This window comes from Periophthalmus magnuspinnatus, chromosome 11, assembly GCF_009829125.3.
Source record: "Periophthalmus magnuspinnatus isolate fPerMag1 chromosome 11, fPerMag1.2.pri, whole genome shotgun sequence".
NCBI lineage: Eukaryota > Metazoa > Chordata > Actinopteri > Gobiiformes > Gobiidae > Periophthalmus > Periophthalmus magnuspinnatus.
The window spans coordinates 19,074,762-19,099,141 of record NC_047136.2 but is presented as its reverse complement, the minus strand read 5'-3'; the positions used below and the strand labels follow the sequence as shown (position 1 = coordinate 19,099,141).

At 40.4% G+C, this 24,380-nt stretch overlaps 1 protein-coding gene across 1 annotated transcript in view; it reads right to left on the bottom strand.

The window, feature by feature from the left end:
- The window catches only part of kcnh8 (potassium voltage-gated channel, subfamily H (eag-related), member 8), a 153,415-nt gene extending 148,581 nt beyond the window's left edge, over positions 1-4,834 (bottom strand). Inside the window, exon 1 of the mRNA XM_055225495.1 lies at positions 4,759-4,834. Within this exon, the coding sequence (XP_055081470.1) occupies positions 4,759-4,834 (76 nt within the window). The remainder of the gene's footprint in view (positions 1-4,758) is intronic.
- Positions 4,835-24,380: the final 19,546 nt, after the last annotated feature.

Below are 24,380 nucleotides of genomic sequence, written 5' to 3'. Positions count from 1 at the left end.
TTTAATATTTTTTGCTCTGGTATCTGTACTTTTACTTAAATAACAAACATGCGTACTCTTCCACCAATGATTTCTGTCCCGTGAATCTTTTAGAAACGATACTTGCTCAAATGAGTATCTAGTTTCGATACGAGTTTTGCAATTGATTAATATCTGATTTTCGATACTTTTGACAGTCCTAACTCATGTAATCTTTATTCACATTAAAGTGACTGTACCTAATTTGTGTGTGTCCATGTAACTACTGAGAATGTGTTTTAGCCCAGTGTAAATATACTGTAAAAGCAGCTCTTGAGGTAACAATAAGGTTAAGGATGAGACACACTTTATTGTCTCCGTAGGGAAATGTGGCCTCTGCATTTGACCCACCCTTCAGTGTGTCTGGGTTAAACCTGTCAGGAGCTGTGAGGCCCATCTCCAGACCTTGAGCTAGTCTGGGTTAGGACGTCCTTAACTGCAGGATTTGACCTGTGGTGCATGTTTTGGGTTGATGGGGGAAACCGGAGTGCCCAGAGTAAACCCATCCAGAAACAGGGACAAGAGACAAACTCCACACAGAAAGGCCCGGGCGCCCAGGGGATCCAACTCGAAACCTTCTTATTGTGAGCGCTAGAGACCCTTAGCCACTGTGTATCATTGTCTGAGAAACATGCTGTTGCACTGTTTTGCTGGTTGTTGTTAGTATTATTGTGACAATAGAAATGTACTTATAAACTCATCATGGTGAATAATTAAGATGGTCTGAATGCATAAATTAAGTGAGGAATAACTATGGACCACTGCAAACTGTTTAAAATGAACTGACTCTGTTTTTCACATTTTTAAGACAGGTACAGTGCCTTTAAATCAAAACTTCAAAGGATTTTTTCTGAACAAAGTCCAGGTATTTATTTGTCAACTAAAGAGTTGAGTAAAGTGCTGACACAAGCATGAAAAGTTACTGAATGCACTGTATTAGAATCTGTATCTATCCATTCAGAATGATAAAATACAAATGTAAAAATAGGGCCGTTGCCATAGCAATTAGCATGGAAAACAAAATATGTATTGAATGTAATGAATAAAACTGGAATGAATCAGGTTTGACCTATGCAGGATTAAACCAGGTCTACACCAGGATTAAACCAGGCCTACACCAGGACTAAACCAGGTCTACACCGGGACTAAACCAGGTCTACACCGGGACTAAAAGGAAAAACATTGCAGAAAGTAATGCTGAAATACCTTTACCTATGTCATCAATACACAAAATTTTATCCAAAATGATATTTACACAGGAAACAGAAGATTAAACCAGAACCAAACCAGGACTAAGCCTAAACCAAGACCAAACCAAGAAGACAGCAGGACTAGACCAGGACTAAACCACGACTGAACCATGACTAAACCAGGACTAAACCAGGACTAAGCTAAACTAGAACTAGACCAGGGCTAAACCAAGACTAAACCCTGATAAAACCAGGACTAAACCAAAACTAGACCAAGACTAAACCAAGGCTAAACATGGGTTAATCCAGAACTAAACCAGGGCTACTCTTGGACTAAACCAGGACTAAACCACCACTAAACCAGGACTAAACCAGTAATTTTGAATTAAAATTTTTACAATGAATCAAAGTCCATAGTGCTAAAGGTGTGATAAAGTACGGCACCTAAAAGTGAGGAATGAGAAGACGCTGACCCAGCATTCATGACGTAAATACACGTGTAGGACTGTCGACCGTGGACCAATTAAATTTGATAAATGTGTTCAGGGCTGCCAAGGAGCGCCGGAGAGTCCCCACGCGAAGAGCACCAGAGCTAACTCTCAAATGAGACAAATATTCTGTACCATGTGAGGAAGACTATGGTTATGCAACGGCCAATTCATGACGATTAATGGACTTCAATTTGGGCAGTGTTGAAAAGTAAATCTATGGCCAGTTAGTTTAAATTAGGACAGAATCTGGATTGGAGAGGCCAAGATTAAACCAAGACTAAACCATGACTAAACAAGGACTAAACCAGGACTAAACAAGGACTAAACCAGGACTAAACCAGGACTAAACCAGGACTAAACAAGGACTAAACCAGGACTAAACCAGGACTAAACCAGGACTAAACAAGGACTAAACAAGGACTAAACAAGGACTAAACCAGGACTAAACCAGGACTAAACCAGGACTAAACAAGGACTAAACAAGGACTAAACCGGGACTAAACAGGGACTAAACAAGGACTAAACAAGGACTAAACAAGGACTAAACCAGGACTAAACCAGGACTAAATAAGGACTAAACAAGAACTAAACCAGGACTAAACAAGGACTAAATAAGGACTAAACAAGGACTAAACAAGGACTAAACAAGGACTAAACCAGGACTAAACCAGGACTAAACCATGACTAAACAAGGACTAAACCAGGACTAAACAAGGACTAAACCAGGACTAAACCAGGACTAAACAAGGACTAAACCAGGACTAAACCAGGACTAAACCATGACTAAACAAGGATTAAACCAGGACTAAACCAGGACTAAACCAGGACTAAACAAGGACTAAACAAGGACTAAACAAGGACTAAACTAGGACTAAACCAGGACTAAACCAGGACTAAACAAGGACTAAACCAGGACTAAACCAGGACTAAACAAGGACTAAACCAGGACTAAACCAGGACTAAAGAAGGACTAAACAAGGACTAAACCAGGACTAAACCAGGACTAAACAAGGACTAAACCAGGACTAAACAAGGACTAAACAAGGACTAAACCAGGACTGAACAGGATTAAACCAGGACTAAATCAGGTCCAAAACAAGACAGATATCCACATGAGCCAGCTCAAAAAAACAATGTAAAACTAGTATAATATAACAAGGGCTAAACCCAGGTCTGAACCAGGATTAAACCAGAACTAAACCAGAACTAAATCAGGTGCTGAACAAGACAGATGCCCAGGATTATCAAATGAACCAGATCAGTAAAACAACAGGGAACTAGCATCACATAATAAGAGTTTAACCTGGACTAAAGTGGGATTAAAGGACTAAACCTAGGTCTGAACAAGGACTAAACCAAGTCCAAAACAGGATAGATATCCAGGATTACCAGATGAACCAGATTAATAAAGCAGCAGGAAAGTAACATCACATAATAATGACTAAACCATGATCAAATTGGGACTAAAGCAGGACTAAACAGGTGTGAAATGGGATTAAAACAGGACTAAAACATGGAATCACAAAACCAGGACAAAACCAGGATTTAAGATAAAGATTTAAGCTCAAGGATTTAACTAAAAGAGGTCTAAACAAGGATTAAACTTGGACTAAACCAGTAACCAACCAACTAATAAAGAGGAACCCAACATTCTCTAAAAATAACAAAAAATATATATTTAACTGTTTCTGCGACTGTTTTTATTTTTAGTTGTTTTTTTGTTTTTTTTATCATAAACAATAAAGTCAAATGAAGTTCGTATTTATTTATTTATTTATTTATTTATTTTATCATAAAGAATTCCTATAACTCTTTCCTCGCAGTCTGGCGGGTGACTGACTGGAGGAGTTGTCTGGAGGTTCGGTGTCACAGGAGCTCGTTGTGTCGCTGTCCGTGGTGCTGAGCGCGCGGTGCCGCTGATTCAGGACCGTGGACAGCGACAGGCCAATGGACACGAAGAGAAGACCATTAGGATCGACTTTAAAGTGTGATTTGATGATAACAGTTTGTCCAAGTATTTAAAACCAGGACTAAACTAGAACTAGACCAGTACTACACCAGGACTAAACCAGCACTAGACCAGGACTAAACCGGGACTAAACCAGGACAACAAAACAATGACATAACTTGCAGGACTAAAAACGGTTTAAAGGTTTAAACCAAGTATAACCCAGTACAAAACCAGGTCTATAGGTGGAGTAAACTAAGACTTAAGTAGATTTAAAACATGGTTTAAAGACTAAACCAGGACTAGACCGGGGCTAAACAAAACAATGACATAACCAGCAAAACCAAAACAGGTCCTAACCATGTCTAAACCTGGACTAGAACTAAACTAGAACTAGGACTAAACCAGTATTATGAAAGAGGATGTGTCGCTCTTCATTCCTCATGGCAAGACATGATCTGGTTTAAAGTACTTAAAACAAAACAAAACAAAATTATAAATAAATAAATCTTGTGTCCAGGAACTAAACCAGGAACTAAACAAGGACTAAACCAGGACTTAACCCGGATAAGACCAGGACCAAAACAGGACTAAACCCGGACCAAAGCAGGGGGAAACCGTACTAAAGAATCCATCAAAGCGCGTGGCAATGCTGTCCAGGAGCTAAACCGGGGCTAAACCTGGACCAAACCAGGACCAAACCCGGACCAAAGCAGGGGAAACTCGGACCAAAACCTGACCAAACCTGGACCAAACTTGGACCGAACCCGGATCAAAGCAGGACCAAACTCGGACAAAAACCTGACCAAACCAGGACCAAATTCGGGCCAAACCCGGACCAAGCAGGGGAAAAGGAGAATCCAACTTACGGGTGCCAACGATGCTATCCAGGACCTAAACCAGGACTAAACCTGGATCAAACCAGGACCAAACCAGAACCAAAACAAACTAAAGCAGGGGAGAGACACCAACTTACGGGTGCCAACAAAGCGCGTGGCGATGCTGCCCAGGAACTAAACAAGGACTACACCCGGACCAAACCAGACCCGGACCACAGAAGAGGAACTTACAGGAACCAAAACCAAACCCGGACCAAAGAAGAGGAACTTACGGGTGCCATCAAAGCGCGTGGCGATGGTGTCCAGGAAGGTGTTCTGCGGCGCTAATAATCCCTTCATCACCGGCATGGTCCCTGCGCGGTGTGGCGGTCCCCATCAACGTGAGCGGCAGAGAGCGGCGGTGAGCGGCAGAGAGCGGCGGGGACGTGCGGCACAACGCGGCAAAGCTCTGTATCCTGTCTGTACGAGCTGTTCAGACTCCGAGAGCCCCAGCCCCAGGGCGCGTAACTGTGAGTGAGGCGCGCGCACGGCCGAGTACAGTACGGTACACGAGCTCAGATGTGCGCGCGCTTTGGGAACAATGGCAGGTTTAGACATTTTGGTTTTGGCGCTGTCTTGGTTAAGTTTTGGGGGGAAGGGGGGGGTTGCCTTGGAGCTGGTTTACACCTTATTTTTGGGGTTTTGGTGAAGGAGAGTCTTAGTTTTTGTTGGTCCTGATCCTGGTTTAGTTCAGGGTCCGATTTAGTCCTTTTATAGTCCAAATTTAGTACAGGTCAGACCACTATTAACTCAGACTTGCAGTGTAATTTGTATAAAAGTAGCCTACAGGCTTACTCGAGCGTCACACGGGAGTCTCCCGCGCGCACCAGCTCTCGGGCAGCGCGTGCGTGAGCGGCGTGACAGCAGCGCGGGGAGGCTGTCAGCGGCGGGAGTTATTATGCGAGGGAAAACAATGAGCTGCTGTCAACAAGAAGCAATGGCGGCGGACATCCATCACTCAGAGGGAGAAGTCAACAGCAGCTATGGCCCGCGGGCGCACGGCGGAGGCGGGCACGGGAGCAGCGCGGCGCGGGCAGGTCCACACAAAGTACGCGCGGAGAAGTTTGAGCTCCACTGTGTTTGGGTGGAGTTGGTAAAAGAGGTAGTTCTTCTTGAGCGTCTACACATACTTATTACTATCACAAGATCCTCAAGAAACTGAATTCACTTTTACGCATGATCCATTCCATTTATTTTATTCCACATATATTTGATGATGAGTGATACTATCTCTCTGTCTTGAAGTGGAAAGTCAACTGCTTGATTCCATGGAAATATAAAGTTAAAGCCACACTTGGGAATATTCTCCATAGCAGGGCCGGCCCTATCTTTGGTGAATGTGTCTCTGGTCCACCAAGAGCAGATGTATCCTGGCTCAGCTATTGGTGATTTACACTTGACAACATTATGACTCTGCTCTCATCACCTTGACCAACATCAGACTGAAAACATCCAGAATGTCACAACTATTATAGTCACAAGAACAGTACACAAACATATACTGGGCTCAAGATTTTAAAACTTCTACACATTTTTTCTTGTTTCTGGTGGATTTTAATGTGTTCCGGTTGGCGACAGTGGGCTTAAAGGGTCCTTGTACTGGTGTAAATACACAGCTGCCCTCTCCTCTGCCCGGCTCAAAAACAAATGTATGGATCAGTAGATATTTTGCTACTATAGATTTAAGACAAATGTAATTGTTTAAGAGGGATATTTAGGCTGCTGTAAACACACAAGCCCTGTGCCCAATAAAATTTGATATATTATTTTCAATATAAATGTATGGGCTCTTGGGGGCCCTCTGGTGGCCTCGGGGCCTTAAGCAGCTGTGTGGTCTGCTTATAGGCTGGGCCGGCCCTGCTCCATGGAGATAGACGAGGTTTATGTGATACTGTTTTGATTACATTTTGATCAAATCCTGCTGAATACACACATTTAAATGATCTTACCTAAGCATGAAATTTGTGTTTACACTTTTATATCTAGGCCTATGTGCAACATCAAATGATCTTAAAAGTTTTTAAAGTAAAAGAAAACAAAAGTCTGAAATGAATTAAGCACAGAGAGAGAGAGAGAGAGAGAGAGAGAGAGAGAGAGCGCACAGCGACAGTGTGTGTTGGAGCTGGACAGTGTGAAGACTTAGTCCAGTGAAAAGGTTCAAGTCTCTGCCTGTGGAAATGATCAGCTTAGTATCTGCCTTGTGCTGTCAATGTATGTTAATATACTGACAGCACTTATTACTCTCAAAGACAATAACAGACCAGTCCAGGACAGAATCACAGAGAACTACTCAGAAACAAAATGCAGAAGTAATACTCAGCATGTGATTCATCTTTCTCAATGGTATTCAGTAACAGGTAGGGCATCAGGTACAAAGTGCTCCTACTCCCACACCGCCCTGTGGATACAAGTGTTGATACATTTTCACTGGGAAGTATATGTTATAAAAAATAGACCTGTTAAAATAATTGGAGTCTGTTCTCTCACTTTGTTCATCTGTGCCCTGTGTTTTGATGGTTCTCAGAAATCATGTCTTTTTCTGAAAGAAACAGTGATGTTATTGACTCACATTTTATTTTATTTGATACAGTTTGCAGAATGGTGCTGCACAAAATCACTAAACATCAACTGCAATATTGGTTGTGTTACCAGCAGCGACAGCAGTGCTCTGGATGTCAGTCTTTCATGTTTGCAGACTCTGTGGAGGCAACACATTGAAATCTTAGAATAATTCCCACACTCTTCTAGATGGGGACTCATGCTTGTTTCATAGAAACAGTCCTTACACCTGAACCTTAAGCTTAATTTCGTACAACGCCATCACAAACATGTTTACAGTGACTACATTCACACCAGAAGTGTGTCCAGTCTTATCTCCAAAGCAGCTCTCATAATCCACCTGATCCACACTGCAGAGCAGAGGCTCCTGTGACTGACCAGTGTCCTGTTATATTTGAATTTTACCTCCAAAAGTTTTGGGGAGGGGAAATGATAAAGTCATGTTTTCCCAGGGTGATTAAAACATGTACATTTAACATCACCCAAAATCAAAACTGCCTTTGAAAGATTTTGGTCAGAGAATCGTAAATGAGTCATTTTATTGTTGTAAAATGTGTGTTTGCAATTTGACTCGTCTCAGGCCATTTTTCTGTGTGTCTCTATGGTGGAATGTTCAGCAGTTACCATGGAGACACAACGCATAGATCAGCAAACACTGTCAAAAAGGTTTTCAGCTTTTTCTGGTCAGATTGTGTTAAAATAAAGTTCACATTAAAGTCTAACAGAGCCTCAAACAGACCAGAGCCCCAGGGAATCATGATGATATTAGCTACAAAGTATTGATAGACAAAGAAACGGCATTTCCATGGAAACAAGTCAGGTTTGTGGAAATGCAAGTACTTACATATTTATTTGGGGTTTTTTCAGCACTCAGTTATTATTATTATTATTATTATTATTATTATTATTATTATTATTATTATTATTATTATTACATCAAATTTGGCACTGTTGCAGGACTGTGGACAGTGACACACTGCTCAAAGACAACACAAAGCAAAGATCATTAAGATGGAATTTAAAGTGAAATTTGACAGGGGCAAGAACCAAACCAGGACTAAACCAGGACATTCAGCTACCCCTGACAGTTAATCAAAAACTACTCACACACTACATTCATACAAAGGCAAGGTCGCTGAAGTGTCTTCTCAATCATACAACTGCCAACACTGAGCCAATGCCTCTATTATTTACATTATGTACAATAGTATTTTTTTTCCAATGTGTATGAGCAAAATGTGTCTGCTCCAGAAAATAGCAGAGGTGAGTAAAGTAGCCAAAAACTGTACTGAAGTAAAGTTACTTCAAAATAATATTACTCAAGTAGAAGGACAAAGTAGTGGTCCAAGAAATTACTCAAGCCAGAGTAAAAAAGTATTTGGGAGAAGTACAACTCAAGCAACACTAACTTAAAGATGAACTGTGTGGACATGACTGTGGACATCTGATTTGTAATTTATAGTGAATGTAATGTGAAGGACACAAGATTAAATACTGCACAAAATCTATTTTCAAAGGATCGACACAAAAATGAGACAAACTAAATCATATCTGAAGGAGCGCTGCAAGAAACACAATAATTTCATTTTGTCATTTTGCTTTTGTCACTTGTAGATTTACTCACAGTGGGAAGAGGAGCCACAACTTAGTCAAGTAAGAGTACTTTTACTTCAACAAAACTGTTACTCAAGTAGGAGCAAAAGTATGTGGCTAGAAAAGTACACTGAAAAGTACGATATCTTTAAAAGTTACTGAAGTAATTGTAACTGAGTACTGCCCACTTCTGGAAACTGGAACCCAATTTATGGAGTTGTGTGAGGCTCATTCTGTTTACTGACTGAATAATCCTCTTGAGAGACAAAACACCCAAATAAATTATAACATAAATAACTGGGCAATCATGTTTTTGTTCTGCTAAATAAATCAGCGTTACAGTTGTTATCAGTAAAAGCTCAACTTGATTTGAACATGTTTATCTTGTATCTGGGGACGTAGACAGGTCAAGTTTGTGGAATTTAAAATCTTACATTTAAAAGATTAAAAAATAATAATAATTTAAAAAAAATGTCTGTGCTGTCCTGTCCTGCTCCTGTCATGTAACAACAGCGCCCCCTACAGTATCAGCTAACACATTACCACAGTACTGTTTCTGCACTTCATATGTGACACTGTGCTGTCCTCTTGTGTGTAAAAGATATACTGCAGGCAAAAATACACAAATATGTCAAAATACAACTACCAATACATTTGCATTCACTGTGGGCACAACTACATGAGATTCAGAGAAAGGATAGAACGTGTTTGAGCTAAATTAATCTCTTACTTGTTGGTCAAATTAAAATATAAATACATATTTTAATTACCACTCTTTTTACCGTTTATCTGTGGTCAAATTAAAATCAATTTAAAGGTCCTATATTACACAAAGTTGATTCTAGTGAGTTTTTAGTCATGTTAGAATGTTGTTTCCTCATCAAAAACAAACTGTAGTTGTGTTTTGTTTCATTCACACATATTGGAGTAATACTTTATTCTGTCTACTTCTTGAAACGTCTACAGCTCCTTATCATGTAGTAGTAGTAGTAGTAGTAGTAAGAGTAGTAGTAAAAGTAGTAGTAGTAATAGTAAAACTTGTAATAGTAGTAGTAGTAGTAGTAATAGTAGTAATAGAAGTAGTAATAATAGTTGTAGTAGTGGTAGTACTCACATAGTTAATATGTCACTTCAATCTGGAACATTCCCAAGAGCTTTGAAAACTGCGGTTATCAAGCCTCTCCTAAAGAAGAGCAGTCTTGATGCCACAATATTGAACAATTATCGACCGATCTCAAATCTGCCGTTTTTAGGCAAAGTCCTTGAAAAAGTTGTTTACCAATATCTTATTAACTTCCTCGAAATGAACAACTCCTTTGATGTCTTCCAATCAGGTTTTAGACTCCACCACAGCACTGAGACTGCTCTTATCAAGGTGACAAATGACATCCGCCTGAACACTGATGCAGGAAAAGTCTCAGTCTTGATCCTGTTAGATCTGAGTGCTGCCTTTGACACTGTGGATCATGGATCCTCTTACAGAGACTGGAGGACTGGGTGGGCATCTCTGGTACAGCACTAAACTGGTTTAAGTCCTATTTAGAAAACAGGGAGTACTTTGTTGAAATTGGAAAATGTATCTCAGATAAAATGTCCCTGACCTGTGGGGTGCCCCAGGGTTCAATCCTGGGACCCCTGTTGTTCCATTTCTACATGCTGCCATTAGGCCAGTTAATATGCAGCAATAATGTGTCTTACCACAACTAAGCAGATGACACTCAGATCTATGTCTCACTGCAGCAGGTGAATATGGACCAGTGGATTCACTCTGCCACTGCATCCAACAGATCAGTGTGTGGATGCAAAACAACTTTCTTCTGCTAAACTCAGACAAGACTGAAGTCATCATCTTTGGCCCACAGAAACATAGAGAAAGTGTCAGCAGTTGCCTCCAGTCTCTGTCTTTAAAACCTTCAAATCAGGCTAGAAATCTAGGGGTAATAATGGACTCAGACTTGAACTTTAACAGCCACATCAAATCAATAACATCTGCAGCTTTTTACCACCTAAAAAACATTGCAAAAATCAAAGATAAACTGTCAAAGCCAGACTTAGAGAGACTTATCCATGCATTTGTCTCCAGTAGGTTAGACTACTGTAACGGCCTGCTCACTGGCCTCTCCAAACGAGCCTTAACACAGCTGCAGTACATCCAGAACGCTGCTGCTCGGGTCCTGACTAGAACCAGAAAGTATGAGCACATGCGTCCTGTGCTCAGGTCTCTGCACTGGCTCCTGTAGCTCAAAGAATAGACTTTAAAGCAGCTCTGCTTGTGTATAAGTCTCTTCATGGCCTAGGTCCAAAGTATATCTCCGACATGTTAGTGCCATATGAACCATCTCGCAATTTGAGGACCTCAGGGACTGGCCTCCTGCTGGTGCCCAGAGTCAGGACTAAACATGGGGAATCAGTGTTTAAGTTTTATGCAGCTAAAACCTGGAACAATCTTCCTGAAGATGTGAGACAGACCTCTACTTTGACAATGTTTAAATCCAGGCTCAAAACGGTTCTGTTCAGCTGTGCATACGACTGAAAGGTTTTTATTCTGCAGTCTTCTCTTTTAATGTTAATTTTATGATGATTAATGGTGATTATTTATGTTTTGATTTGTGTGATTTTAATGTCTTTCTTATTCTGTAAAGCACTTTGAATTACCTTGTGTACGAATTGTGCTATACAAATAAACTTGCCTTGGCTTGCCTTGCCTAGTAGTAGTAGTAGCAGTAGTAGTAGCAGTAGTAGGTATAGTAGTAGTAGTAGTAGTGGTAGCAGTAGAAGTAGCAGTAGTAGTAGTAGCAGTTGTTGTAGTAATAATAGTAGTAGCAGCAGTAGCAGTAGTAGTAGTAGTAGTAGCAGTTGTTGTTGTAGTAATAATAGTAGTAGGTGCAGTAGCAGTAGCAGCAGTTGTTGTTGTAGTAGTAGTAGCAGTAGCAGTAGTAGTAGTAGCAGTAGTAGTAGTAATAGTAGTAGTAGTAGTAGTAATAGTAGTAGTAGCAGTAGTAGTAGCAGTATTTTTTCCCTTGCCTTCAGAGTGATCTCCATGTGAGTATTATGCTCAGTCTGAGTCTGCAGGTGTGGAGCCGTGTGCCAAATATCAGATTAACAGCATTATTTGCCAAACGGCTTGTATACTTTTGGATCACAGTAATAATATTGCTGGCAGTCTTTTTTAATTTATTTTTTTAATATAACTTAGTTATTTGAATTACAAGTTTTCCTATAAACTAGAACATTCCAAAAAAAAGCTATAACACTGGCAGATCCCCCACCCAAAAGTTACATAGTGCACCTTTAAAGGAGTATTATGCAAAATGAACTTTTTTAAGGTTTCTACCATGTTATAGTGTTGTTTCCTCATCAAAAACATGCCTGAATAAGTTTCAGATGCTCTCCATGCATGTTTGAGTAATCTAGTGATCTCTTTTGAGCCATTCTTAGCCATAAGATTCTGTCCTAATGAAGCCTACGTCACTCATGCTCACATATGACATTCTCCTTAAATATACAGAAGCAGCATACAAAGCAATACACTATAACTTCACAAACCTGATGTGATGTGCAGTAGGTTCATTAGTGGGATGCATACTGATCGTGTTGTGATAGCACTCTGAAGGGGAGTGATTTAGCACGAGGAGCAAAGGGAGGCTGGACTCAGAAACATATAAAAATATGTTAACATATTTTTGGTTAATATAGCATTTTCAAAACAAAAGGTAACATGGCGATCTTAATATGTGTTAGCTGTTGTGTTTTATTCTACAATTTGATAACTGCCAAACAGCTCTTTTGAATCAATTCCAGTTTCTTTGTCAAACCTTTTTGTTGTCATACAGCACCAGTGGGAGCAGACGTTTGAGTTTTGCAGAGACAGCTAGGCTAAATATGCCTAGATTATTGAAATGTGTGATAACAAACCCAACTCCAGGTATGTTTTTGATGAGATTAGGCTCTGTGCACAATGGCAGCTGGCTAAAATCAATAAATCCTAACAGATCAGGTGGTGCACAGGGAGCTGCAGGTGGATGTCAATGACAACACGTTAAACGTGCAGTGAAAACTTCACCAGAGGACATTTCTGCTTTTACAAAGGTATGTCTCTGTGTGTCAGTGCTAATACTGACTTTTATTACAATGTTAAATCGAACATAACAACAAAATTACATTTGTTGCATAGACTGTAAATGGACATAGCTAACATGCTAGCTGCAGCGTTCCAAACAGCCTGGTGCGATGTGGTTCCTTTGAGCTTTGGTTGCATTCATTTTCCATCACCCCACTTTCCATAACCACTGTTGTCTTTGTTTCACTATTTTGTTCCTAAATCATGAACATTAATAATAGCCCAGTCAGCTGTCTGTTTTCACCGAGGTTGCTCTGAAGGGGGAGTGACTTAATGTGGGGAGCAATGGGAACAAAAGTGAAACTTATAAAACATATTAATACATGTTAGTGTTTTCAGTGAATAGAGCATATTTAAAGCGTGCATGACAGATTAGACTAGTAAATTCTCTAAAACATAGTTAACATGATTATATTTAAGATATTACAAAAGAAATACTTCCTTGTCTTTTTTAGTTTTGTAATTTTGATGAAATTTATCACTTTACTTCCTGGTTGGACACAAGCAGCAGATGTGACATACGTAGTGGAATGTTACCTAGCAACCATAATGTAAACAAGGGCCAAAATGTGTCTAAATTACACAATAGTTATGATTTGAGGAATAAAAATAAATTATAACACCTGTTGCAATGGCATAAAAAGTCTGTAGTATTTCAAAACTAGCTGATTAGCTTAGCAAACTGCTCAAATCACACAATCCAATAGTCCTTAACTTCCATCCATTGAACTGAGCATACTGTACGTCTTAGTCAAAATCCCAAAATCCCAAAATGTAAAATTTTTTTTTTAAAGTAAAATGTTTAAAATGCTCAGTGTGCCTGCTAGTCAGCCACAAGAGCAGCCAACCACGACCACGGCAACCACGAGAAACAAAAGCTACTTAATGTTTTGTTTGCAAAAAGCAAATGTGAGTCCGTTCAGTGTGAAGTGGAAGCTTTAACAAGTGTTTTAGAGAATCCTGTCAGAACTCATATCAGTGAAGACTAAACCTTACATAAACAGCAGCTTTAGTTATCTGTGCACCTTTGTAACCGTATAATAGATACTCAGAGGACACGAATGATAAAATCGAAATGATGATCTGCCTTTGGAAAGATTGAGATATTGAATTTAGAATTTTTTGGCATATCGCCCGCCCCTAACCTGTGCTCACACGGCTCCTCTGGTTTCATCTGATTCCATCTCCCCCCCGCACAAAGAGCAGAGCTGCACACATACACCACACCCGCCCCAAACGCCCCACCAGCCCCAAACACCCCACCCGCCCCGGGGCATCTGACACCTGCCTCTGCTCTGTGTGCGTGAGGGGTGGTGGGTGGGAGGGCAGGCGGACACACCCACACTACAGAAATCCAAATCCTGATAAGATAGCAGCGTGGATACTGATAGACTGTGTAGACATTGTCAGGGGTACACGCTTGTGCAAGTAGGGCTGTGACAAAGATCAATGTGTATAGATCCAGTTTAACATCATGAGAGTGGAAGCAGTGCAGGTCTGAATAGCTGGAGGAAGTGTCTGGGGTGAGGGAAGTCTGGGTCTGTAGTTATTACTCTTATGTTTGGCTCTTATGATCTTATTAGAATGTCGTTACCTCCTCAAAAACATACCTAGAGTTGTGTTTTGTTTCAATCACGCATGTCTTGAGTAACCCGTATTAGTCTGTTTACGTCGCTAAACCTCAAAATGCTCTGTTCCACCTTGTGATGTCATGAAGTGGTAGTTTTCAAGTTAACAGCTCCTTTTACCTTTAGTTCAGTAGAGATTTGGCAATTCCAGGGCGGAGATGAGCAAAATGATTCTAGTGAAGGTGTATGGAGTTTAAAAACACAGTGGAGCACTTCCTGTATTACCACATGACATCACAAGGTGGAACAGAGTGTTTTTCATTTGTGAGAAGAACTGTGTTAAACATGTGTGAATGAAACAAAACAGAATTCCAGATATATTTGTGAAGAGGAAACAACATTATAACATAGATTACTAATGTGCCCGTTACTGTTTTGCAACTCGAAACATTTGCCCGTTCAAATATGTAAGAAACTATACAAAAAAAAAGACACTACGCAAACCCCAGACCTTCTCTATGAGTGTGTTCATCACAACTACAACACAGTTTGGTGAGGTTTCTGTCCCCATTCTCTTGTCTAACGTCTTCGCAGTGAGATTTCTGTCCCCATAACGTCTTCGCAGTGAGGTTTCTGTCCCCATATCGTCTTTGCAGTGAGGTTTCTGTCCCCATTTTCTTGACTAACGTCTTTGCAGTGAGGTTTCTGTCCCCATTCTCTTGTCTAACGTCTTCGCAGTGAGATTTCTGTCCCCATAACGTCTTCGCAGTGAGGTTTCTGTCCCCATAACGTCTTTGCAGTGAGGTTTCTGTCCCCATAACGTCTTTGCAGTGAGGTTTCTGTCCCCGTTCTCTTGTCTAACGTCTTTGCAGTGAGGTTTCTGTCCCATAACGTCTTTGCAGTGAGGTTTCTGTCCCATAACGTATTTGCAGTGAGGTTTCTGTCCCCATAACGTCTTTGCAGTGAGATTTCTGTCCTCATATTGTCTTTGCAGTGAGGTTTCTGTCCCCGTTCTCTTGTCTAACGTTTTTGCAGAGACGCTTCTGTCCCCATAACATCTTTGCATTGAAGTTTCTGCCCCCACATCGTCTTTACAGTGAGGCTTCTGTCCCCATATCATCTTTGCAGAGAAGTTTCTGTCCCCATAACGTCTTTGCAGTGAGATTTCTGTCCCCATATCGTCTTTGCAGTGAGGTTTTTATCCTCATAACGTCTTTTCAGTGAGGTTTCTGTCCCCATAACGTCTTTGCAGTGAGGTTTTTGTCCTCATAACATCTTTGCATTGAGGTTTCTGTCCCCACATCGTCTTTGCAGTGAGATTTCTGTCCCCATATCGTCTTTGCAGTGAGGTTTATGTCCCCACATCGTCTTTGCAGTGAGATTTCTGTCCCCATATCGTCTTTGCAGTGAGGCTTCTGTCCCCATAATGTCTTTGCAGTGAGGTTTCTGTCCCCATATCGTCTTTGCAGAGACGTTTCTGTCCCCATATCGTCTTTGCAGAGACGTTTCTGTCCCCATACCGTCTTTGCAGAGACATTTCTGTCCCCATATTGTCTTTGCAGTGAGTTTTCTGTCCCCATATCGTCTTTGCAGTGAGTAGAAAGCGTGCCTTGATAAGTTGATAATCCATTTTGCTGTAGTGCGCAGAGCCTCGCTAACCTCATCATGAGTTATACCATCTGATCCAGGCTCAAGAGAAGAGCGTTTACAGAGAGAGAGAGAGACTGTCCCTGGAGAAGGGCGCTCGGCTGCACGGCTAATGCTCTTAATTAGCATTTAGCACGCTAGCTTCATTGCCGACGAATCAGGCAGTGATTAAGAGCAGGAGAGGGGAGTTAGCTCAACACTTGGAGCACTTTGAGGCCCACACATATTAGCAGACACGTTGTTGGTGCCGCACACATATTAACAAGAGTGGGATGCATTTACTTCATTAAGAGTGGCTCTATCTTACCTTTTACTGAGGTAGAAGTAAAGCGAGACACTGCAGGTGAATAGGACACATCTTACATTTAGAAACTTCCGTAGTTTACTCACATTAATGCAAGAAAAACATGTATTACAGGTTTTTCATCATGTTTTTGGGGACATTTGAATCTCAGAAATAGATGGAGCCTGGTTTAAATTTCTCACTTCTTTTTGTTGTTATATTTGATACAGCAAAAATATACAGAGGAGATTTTGGGTATCTTAATATAAAAAGTGGACTAAGCTCGAGTTAAATGAAGCTCATCGGGGGAAGAAGTTATAGGGGTGAATTTGAAGCCGAGTTACATATTCTGAACCACGAGTATCATAGCAACCAAAGGGCCAATCCGGAGCGAGACTGTTAAAGGTAATGCTGCCGATCAAACCTGTTGGTAACTCTAAAGCAGGCAATGGATAGGGAGCTGCACAAATCATATAAATCTCATAAAATCAAATCAAATCAAATAAAGCTCAGATTAAAGTCGCACAGAACTTCAGACAGAGTAGTGCCTTTAGTTAGCGTCACACCCCCAGGGAATGTTGACGACAGTCCCGTCTACTGCACTGATCCTTCAGGAGATGTTCCGCAGTCCGCGTGTCGTGAGCTGGTGTAGTGTTTCAGAGCAGCTGTGGATGTGATGAGAGCAGAGGGGAGCTCGGGCACAGTCTCAGTCCTGAGACGGGACACTGCACCAGGGAGCAACGCCCGACCCCGTCCCCTCTTTTGAGCAAGACACCTCAGGGATCCACAAGTACTCTGGAGGGCTGAGGGAGAGGACGGAATAGGTAAAGTGCTTATGACAGGTTTTCATGTTTTTCTAATCTTGACTTTGGTGGGATAGTGTCTGTGGTCAGTGTTTGTCATTGTTTGACATCAGTTAAGTGACAGTTTGTGGAAGAAAAGTTGAAAAGGAAAGTACAAAAAAGTAGCACCTCCTTCACTAACACTAATAAGACAATGTATGTGTTTTTTTTTGTTTTTTTTAACAGAAGCCCTATATTACACAAAACTGACTCTTAAAGTGGTGTTTTGTTTTATTTGTTTTGTAGCCCTGTATTATTAGCCTGTTTACATCTCCAAAGCCAGAAATGCTCTGTTCCAAACTGTGATGTCATCAAGTGGCAGTTTTAGGATTACCAGCTCTTTTAGCCTCAACTGAACTGATTTAATCTACAGTTCTCTAGAACAGGGGTTGGTAAATGTTTTGGATTCAGGTGCCACCACCAGGTCCATGCCTCTGAGTGCCACCACTTGCCACAGTTACAATATTTAGCTTTTTTTTGCTCATCTATTATAAATTTGAATTTTTTTATTTTATACTTTTAGTGCAGCTCATGAATTCGTAATGTTACTCAAAATGCTAAATGCTATCAAATTTAATTTATTTCTCAGTAAAGTAAAGTAAATCCTGCATTGTGGTGCTTTTTGGTGTCATTTTGCTGTTATTTAATATTCTCAGCATCATTTATTCCCAATGATCTACGGTCTATGGTCTACTTTATTTCAAGAAGCTGTCAAAAAACATCATCCTTAAATGACCTACAGAAGATATATTTGATGTATTATTATAGTTTTTTATTATTATAGTTCTATTGTTTCATGTATACATGTATTCCATTTGTAGTTTGTGCTTAATATTATCAGATGAATCCTGAGGTGAACCCTCTGCCAAACTCTTTCATTCTGGATATGTATTTATTTTGTAAGGGGTGATCGCTGTTAGCGGAACTTTGACGACATACAGCGTCATATTGTGCACACGCGGGTCATGACAAAAGGACAAAGAGAACAACGCCACAGTGGGTCTGCAAACGGCAGCGCGCGAGCTCACGGGGCACGCCGCTCCTCCGCTCGGGTCCAATGGCGCGTCATGAAGTTATGGCGCGTCAATGAGCTGCAGGACGTGATATTTTTTTCCTGACAATTTTGCTGCACATACCGCTCAAAATTCCCCCGCGTGCCAAAGACCTCTGCTCTGGAATAATCTTAAGTTTGATTTTTATGTATATATTTTTTGTTTTACCTTTTGTACAGTTGAGCTTGTCAATAAACAGTCTCTAATATCTGCTGGTGCACCGAGGAGTGAAGCGGTTTTAATGAGGCTAAAACAATAGTTGTAACTACAAGGTTAGGCAATTCCAGGTCTTAAATGACCAAAATGGTTCTACTGAAGGTGTGTGGAGTTTAAAAACACAGTGGAACATAATGTCATGAATAATCATTTAATGACATCACAAAGTAGAACAGAGTGTTTTCTTTTTGACTAAATATGCAGGATTTGTGTGTTAAACATGTTCGAATGAAATAAAACACAACTCCAAGTCTGTTTTTGATGAGGAAACATTATTATAACCCATTCCCATAAATGCAAAATAGTGCAATAACACTCTTTAAACACTGATTGAAGAAAATGAGATGTTTTGTCATTTATTTGTATTAGTCTAATCATATCCATTGTGTAATTTTGACTAGGTGTGGCCCTTGTTGATGTGGAGGGTTCTGCTTGACATTAACTTTAAAATAAGTCCAACAACAATCAGTGCTTGAAAGGAGAAAATAAATAAACAACCTAAGGCCCAAACATCCGGTGATAAACAGAGACATTGTCAAAAATCAAAAACAATCATTTATTTAGTACAAGTTAGGATATTAAAGAGAGGCTATTTTACTTCTGTGGGCTATTAACTGCTAAAACATAACATTTTTAGATCACCATGTTACCTTTTTTGTTATGAAAATGCTATACAGTATTCGCCGAAAACAACGTATTAACATGCTTCATTTTCGTTTCTGATGCTCTTAGCCACTTCAGAGCATTAATCACAACACAACCAGTGTGTATCCCACTAATTAATCTACTGCACGTCGGGTTTGTCAAGTTGCTGTGTACAGTTTTGTATCATGCTTTTGCGTATTTATGGACAATTGTGGTTTGGGATCATGAGTGACATGGGCTTGTGGGCGGAGCCTTGGATAGAATCTTACACAAACCAGATGGAGGGTTTGAATAGGGCCCTGGAGATCCCTAGATTACTCAAACCTGCATGGATTACATCTAAAATTTCTTCAGGTATGTTTTTGATGAGGGAACATTATAACTTTTTTTTTTTGCATAATACAACCTCTTTAAAAAGCAATCCATGCATGTTCAAGAGAAACAAGAGAAGCGAGAAAAGGCACGGTGACACAGTGCTGTTTTTTCTGTATAAAGTCTCACCTGGGACATTTTCAAAGTTATAAATACAAGTTTTGATTAATTTTGCTCCACAGGTCAGGCTTTAAATAAGGTAAACAATTAGACAAAAACCTACCAAAGCAAAACTGGCACAACTCTCCTCCTGTGTAAACAGCAAACTGTGTCAAGACTATTTATTCCTATAGTTTATAAAAGCATAATTATGAACGAGTGGTGTAATAAATCTCTCACTCATGCACTATACCGCCACAAAGAAGTTATATCTGAACAAGAACCCCGCATATTCCCTCGACACAGAAAAAAGTTTGATTAGGAGCCACTCCTGCTGCACTTCGTTGCCATGGAGAGCGCCTCGAGCCCCTAAAGACAGTGTATAAGTGCGTGCACAGCATGCCGCACAACAATAAACAGATTTATGCGCAATTGTCAAGTTTAATACATTTACCGCGCTCGCTGGTGAATTCATTATTAGACCGTATGTTAATCCAGCTGGCTCCAGTGGGTGTGTGTGTGTGGGGGGTGTGTGTGTGTGTGTGTGTGTGTGTGTGTGTGTGTGTGTGTGTGTGTGTGTGTGTCTGTGTGTCTCCTCTCTGCGTATGTACACGGTTTTCACTGTAACCACAACCTCTGTCCCGCGCTGTGGTGATGCGAGGCTGACGCGCGCCCAGATGCACGCCGGGTATTGTTCGTGCTCGTGTGCGCGTTCCCGGAGCGGCTGTGAACTTGCACCGTAAAGAGGAGGACAGCTCCACAGAGGGACCGCTGCCTGGTTTGTGCTGAAGCGACGGCGTGCGGGACGAGCGGAGGACCTCGGTGTAAAAGCCACGAGACACGCCACGGCGGTGCGTGAGGGAAAAACGCGTGGACTTTGAACGCGACAAGCTGCACACGATAGAGCAAATGTTACACGGACGCACACGGATGGGTTACGTGTGATGGATAGCGCGTGGCGGGACTACGCCGAGCACGCAATTTGGTTCTTCGCGATGTGGGACTGGCTAATCAAACTTTGGACGAATGGAAAACGGGGAAATTAGCGCGCCTTTCGGATTGAACTGAGACGTCGTGGAGCCCGGACACGTGCCCTTGTGTTTTACGAGAGGAAGCTCGGTGAAAGAGGAGAGGTACGTGAAATGCCACACACAGACAGACAAATACATGTGCGCCGGTTGGAAATGGGAACCCCGGGCCAGACGTAACACGGATCTGTGCTGGGGCGGCCGCAGATTTGAGGAGAGGCTTCATTTTAGCCAGATCTCCTACAGATTCTGTCATTTTAACCACTATCTCATATGGGCTGGGTGCGCAGAATGGATTTACAGAATATTTGTTTAAATAGCACATACATACACAGGAGTATACATTTATTTTATTTTATTTATGTATTTTTTATTTTTTTTTATTTTTTTTATTAAATTTTTGATTTTTTGATTACATCCATTTACATTTGCAATATATAGGCTCTTATAAGTGATGCATTAGGGTTGCTGCACAAACTTTCCTCATAAAAATCTGTTTTATTGCTAAAGGGAATAGCTGGGATAAAATAATGTGAAAATGCGTCAAATAGTTTTTACATTTTTCTGGAGAGTTATAAATTCCTACTTACACATAGATTTTCTTATACCTAATGGTAAAAAGTAATCAGAACAGTATAATTTTGCGTCAATGTCAACGTAAAATATGAGTGCACTGGACAGTATTAGTAACACAAATGAAGCTGACAACACAAGAGAATGTGACTGACCTTAGCCTTAAGCTCAAGGTCTTTCTTATTTATAATAGTTCCGTGTTTCCTCTGCCAGTCTCCTCAGTACTTTAGTCTTTCAGTAAATCCATAGCACAGTACAGACATGTCTCACTCTTCAGTCGCACAGAGGCGGGACTATGGCAGGAGGAGAGTCACCCAGAGCAGGACTGTGGCAGGAGCAGAAGTCACTACCCTCAGAATACAGACTTTAGTCCAGTGCAGTCCTGAATTCAGCCTCAGCTCACATGGGTTAATGGGTAGAAAACACACACACACTTTACACAATATGCCTGACAATGAATGCAAAGAAATATCTGATCTTTTATTTGTACCACTTGCAGAGGGTTGTCCTAGAATGTGTTCAGAAGGCTCTCAGGATGTCCAGCATGAGGAGATCAGGAGATACAAACAGAACAATAAAGCAGAAGCAGATGAGTGTGGAGTCAGAAGTCAAACTAAAGGCAGAGACACACTCGCATGAGGAGGGTCAGCGTGTTCTCAGACAATCTTCTTGGAAACTACACAGTACCCCTTTTTCCTCCTGAGTAATTTGTTAAAGTGAAAAGACAAGCAGAAGACAATAAAACAACATTAAAACAATCAAATATGAAAGAACTAGGATAACATACTGTATTTTCCAGTCTATATGTCACACTTTTTTCATAGTTTGGCTTATATGTGAAATTATTAAAGTATGTAATTTCACATCTTCGTTATTGTCACACTGAGAAAAGCACGAGGGCTCTCTAGGTTTGTGTATCAATATCTACTACTCCTGTACCACTGAAAATGTAAAAGTTCAACAAAAAATTTCAACATTAAGGTAATTTGACACCTGAGAAAGTCTAAACAAAAATGCCCCTTAAAACAAAATTGTATTCTGAGTCTGATGACAGCCACGTGGAAGCGGCGCTTCATCTACCTCTGGAGTTGACGGAGTTGTTCAGAAGCGTCCCTGAGGATAAAGAATTCCATGGATTTAGTGATTTGGAGTGAGATCGAGAGTAAACTTGTTAGCTTGTTTTTTACGCTTTAGTTATCTGATTAACTGTTAATATCTCACGTTAAAATACCAGACACGTATTCAGTTCACTGAATACATAGCTGAATAAATATAAATGTGTTATGTTAGCGTGCTGTACTACTATTCAGCATTCAGATTTTGTAAGATAAATTTCCCCCAAAAACAAACTGTCCATCCGTCCGTGTGTGTGTGTATATATATAATATATATAATGTATGGTCCAGTGTGACTTATATGTTTTTTTGTTCATTATTGTGCATTTTTTGTCTAGTCCGACTTATAGTCGGTATTGGACATTAGATAAGCAAATATTTACTGATTTGACCTAATTTGTCACTGCATCTTTCCCAACACACAGGCCTGTACCTTGCACCACTCCTTTCTCTTAAATACAAAAAGAGCTGTTTATTTACCTGTTTTAGTAGTATTTATGTTTTACTATGGGGTGGATCTCCATAACCTGGTTCATGTCAGATTGGTATGTGTAGCACTCTGAATAAAGGTTTACATATTATCAGTCAGGTACTGCTCTTGCTGAAAACCCGTAATGTCATGATTATGTGAATCTGATTGATTGAAATGTCAAAACAACAGAACAAGCCGGAAAATCAATCTTTTGTTACATTTAGTTGAGAGAAAGGCATCTTCCCTGTCCACAATTAGTGGTTTAATTGGTGGTTGGGAAACAACTTTTGGAGCATTACTGCCACCAGCTGTTGTGGAGTATGAACTGAAATGAGTAATAGCGATACTAAGAACAAAAAATAAATTGATAGACTTTGCTTCCATTTTACTTCATTGCTTCAGTTGCTACATTTGGTTTCTTACTCGATTTCTTTTCGTTTATCTGCAGCTTCATTTCCTCTAGCTCCAAATTGTACCGGTACCCATAAAAACACTACCACTAATCCCACCCTCACCACCTATAAACGGCTTGTTTCAATTCCATGAGAAGATCTGGTCTACTGTCTGAATGACTGCTTTGCAAACTGGCTTCTGCTGCACCAGAGTCAAGTTTTGTTTTTGTTTTTTTATCAACTGAGAACTTGAAGCCCCAGTTATAGGATCTTTCTTCTATCTTTCCAACAGCTTCTTGAAGTTTCTTAACTGTGTATTCAGCATTTCGCCCCCTCTTCCAAATTGCCCTGTTATCAGCGAAAGGTGATATTCCATTATTCAGATCTTTAAAAACATAATTAATCAGAATTGAAAACAATAATGGACTGACAAGCTTGCCACCAATTTGTACCTGAATTTTCCTTCAAGATAAAAAAAAAATCTCTTATCCACTTATACATTCTTCCACCTAGACTTCTTATTAAATTGAGGGAATTGGGTTTAACTGCCCACATCATACCATGAGCTTTCTCAGTGTCAAAGAAAAACTTTATTAACTTGTTCTTTACGAATCTCATACCTCAAATTTGGTCATTTGTAAGATCTCCTTTGCTTTCCATGTAGTATGTTAATCTATTGTTTACCATTTTTTCTATAACCATACAAACATTTGATGTAACACTATCTGTAACATAAACTGTATAAAGAAGTGGACTAAGGGAGCGTAAAGGGAGTGGAGTGTGTGGCTCCAGCCAAATGAAGCTCACTGAGGCTAGTTATGCTCCAGTTATGGGGCAAATTTGGAGCCAGATTCCTTATTTTGATTTCTGAATGCGAGTATAACAACCAAAGAGCCAATCTGGAGCGACGCTGTTGAAGCTAACACCTAGCGGGACCAACCTCTGGGAAAAAAGGCAGCTGATTTGTCTCTTATTAATGTTCATATCTTTAGTTACGGACACAGTAATGAAATAAAAATACCAGGATCATGTAGAGCAGACCAAAACAAGACCAAAATGATGAGCCTGCATCAGCATTTACAGAGAGAGAGAGGCGACAGTTTTTTAATGTGAGTGAATTAGCGCCAGAAGTGCACCCATGTTTACTTCCTATTTGGAACACGGCGGCTTGCAGGTTAGTGTGTCCATTTTTATTTACAGTCTATGGTCTGTAACTATCAGGTTTTGTAGGATCTTTTCCTGGATTACATACAGGAATCACTACAGCTGCTTTCCAACA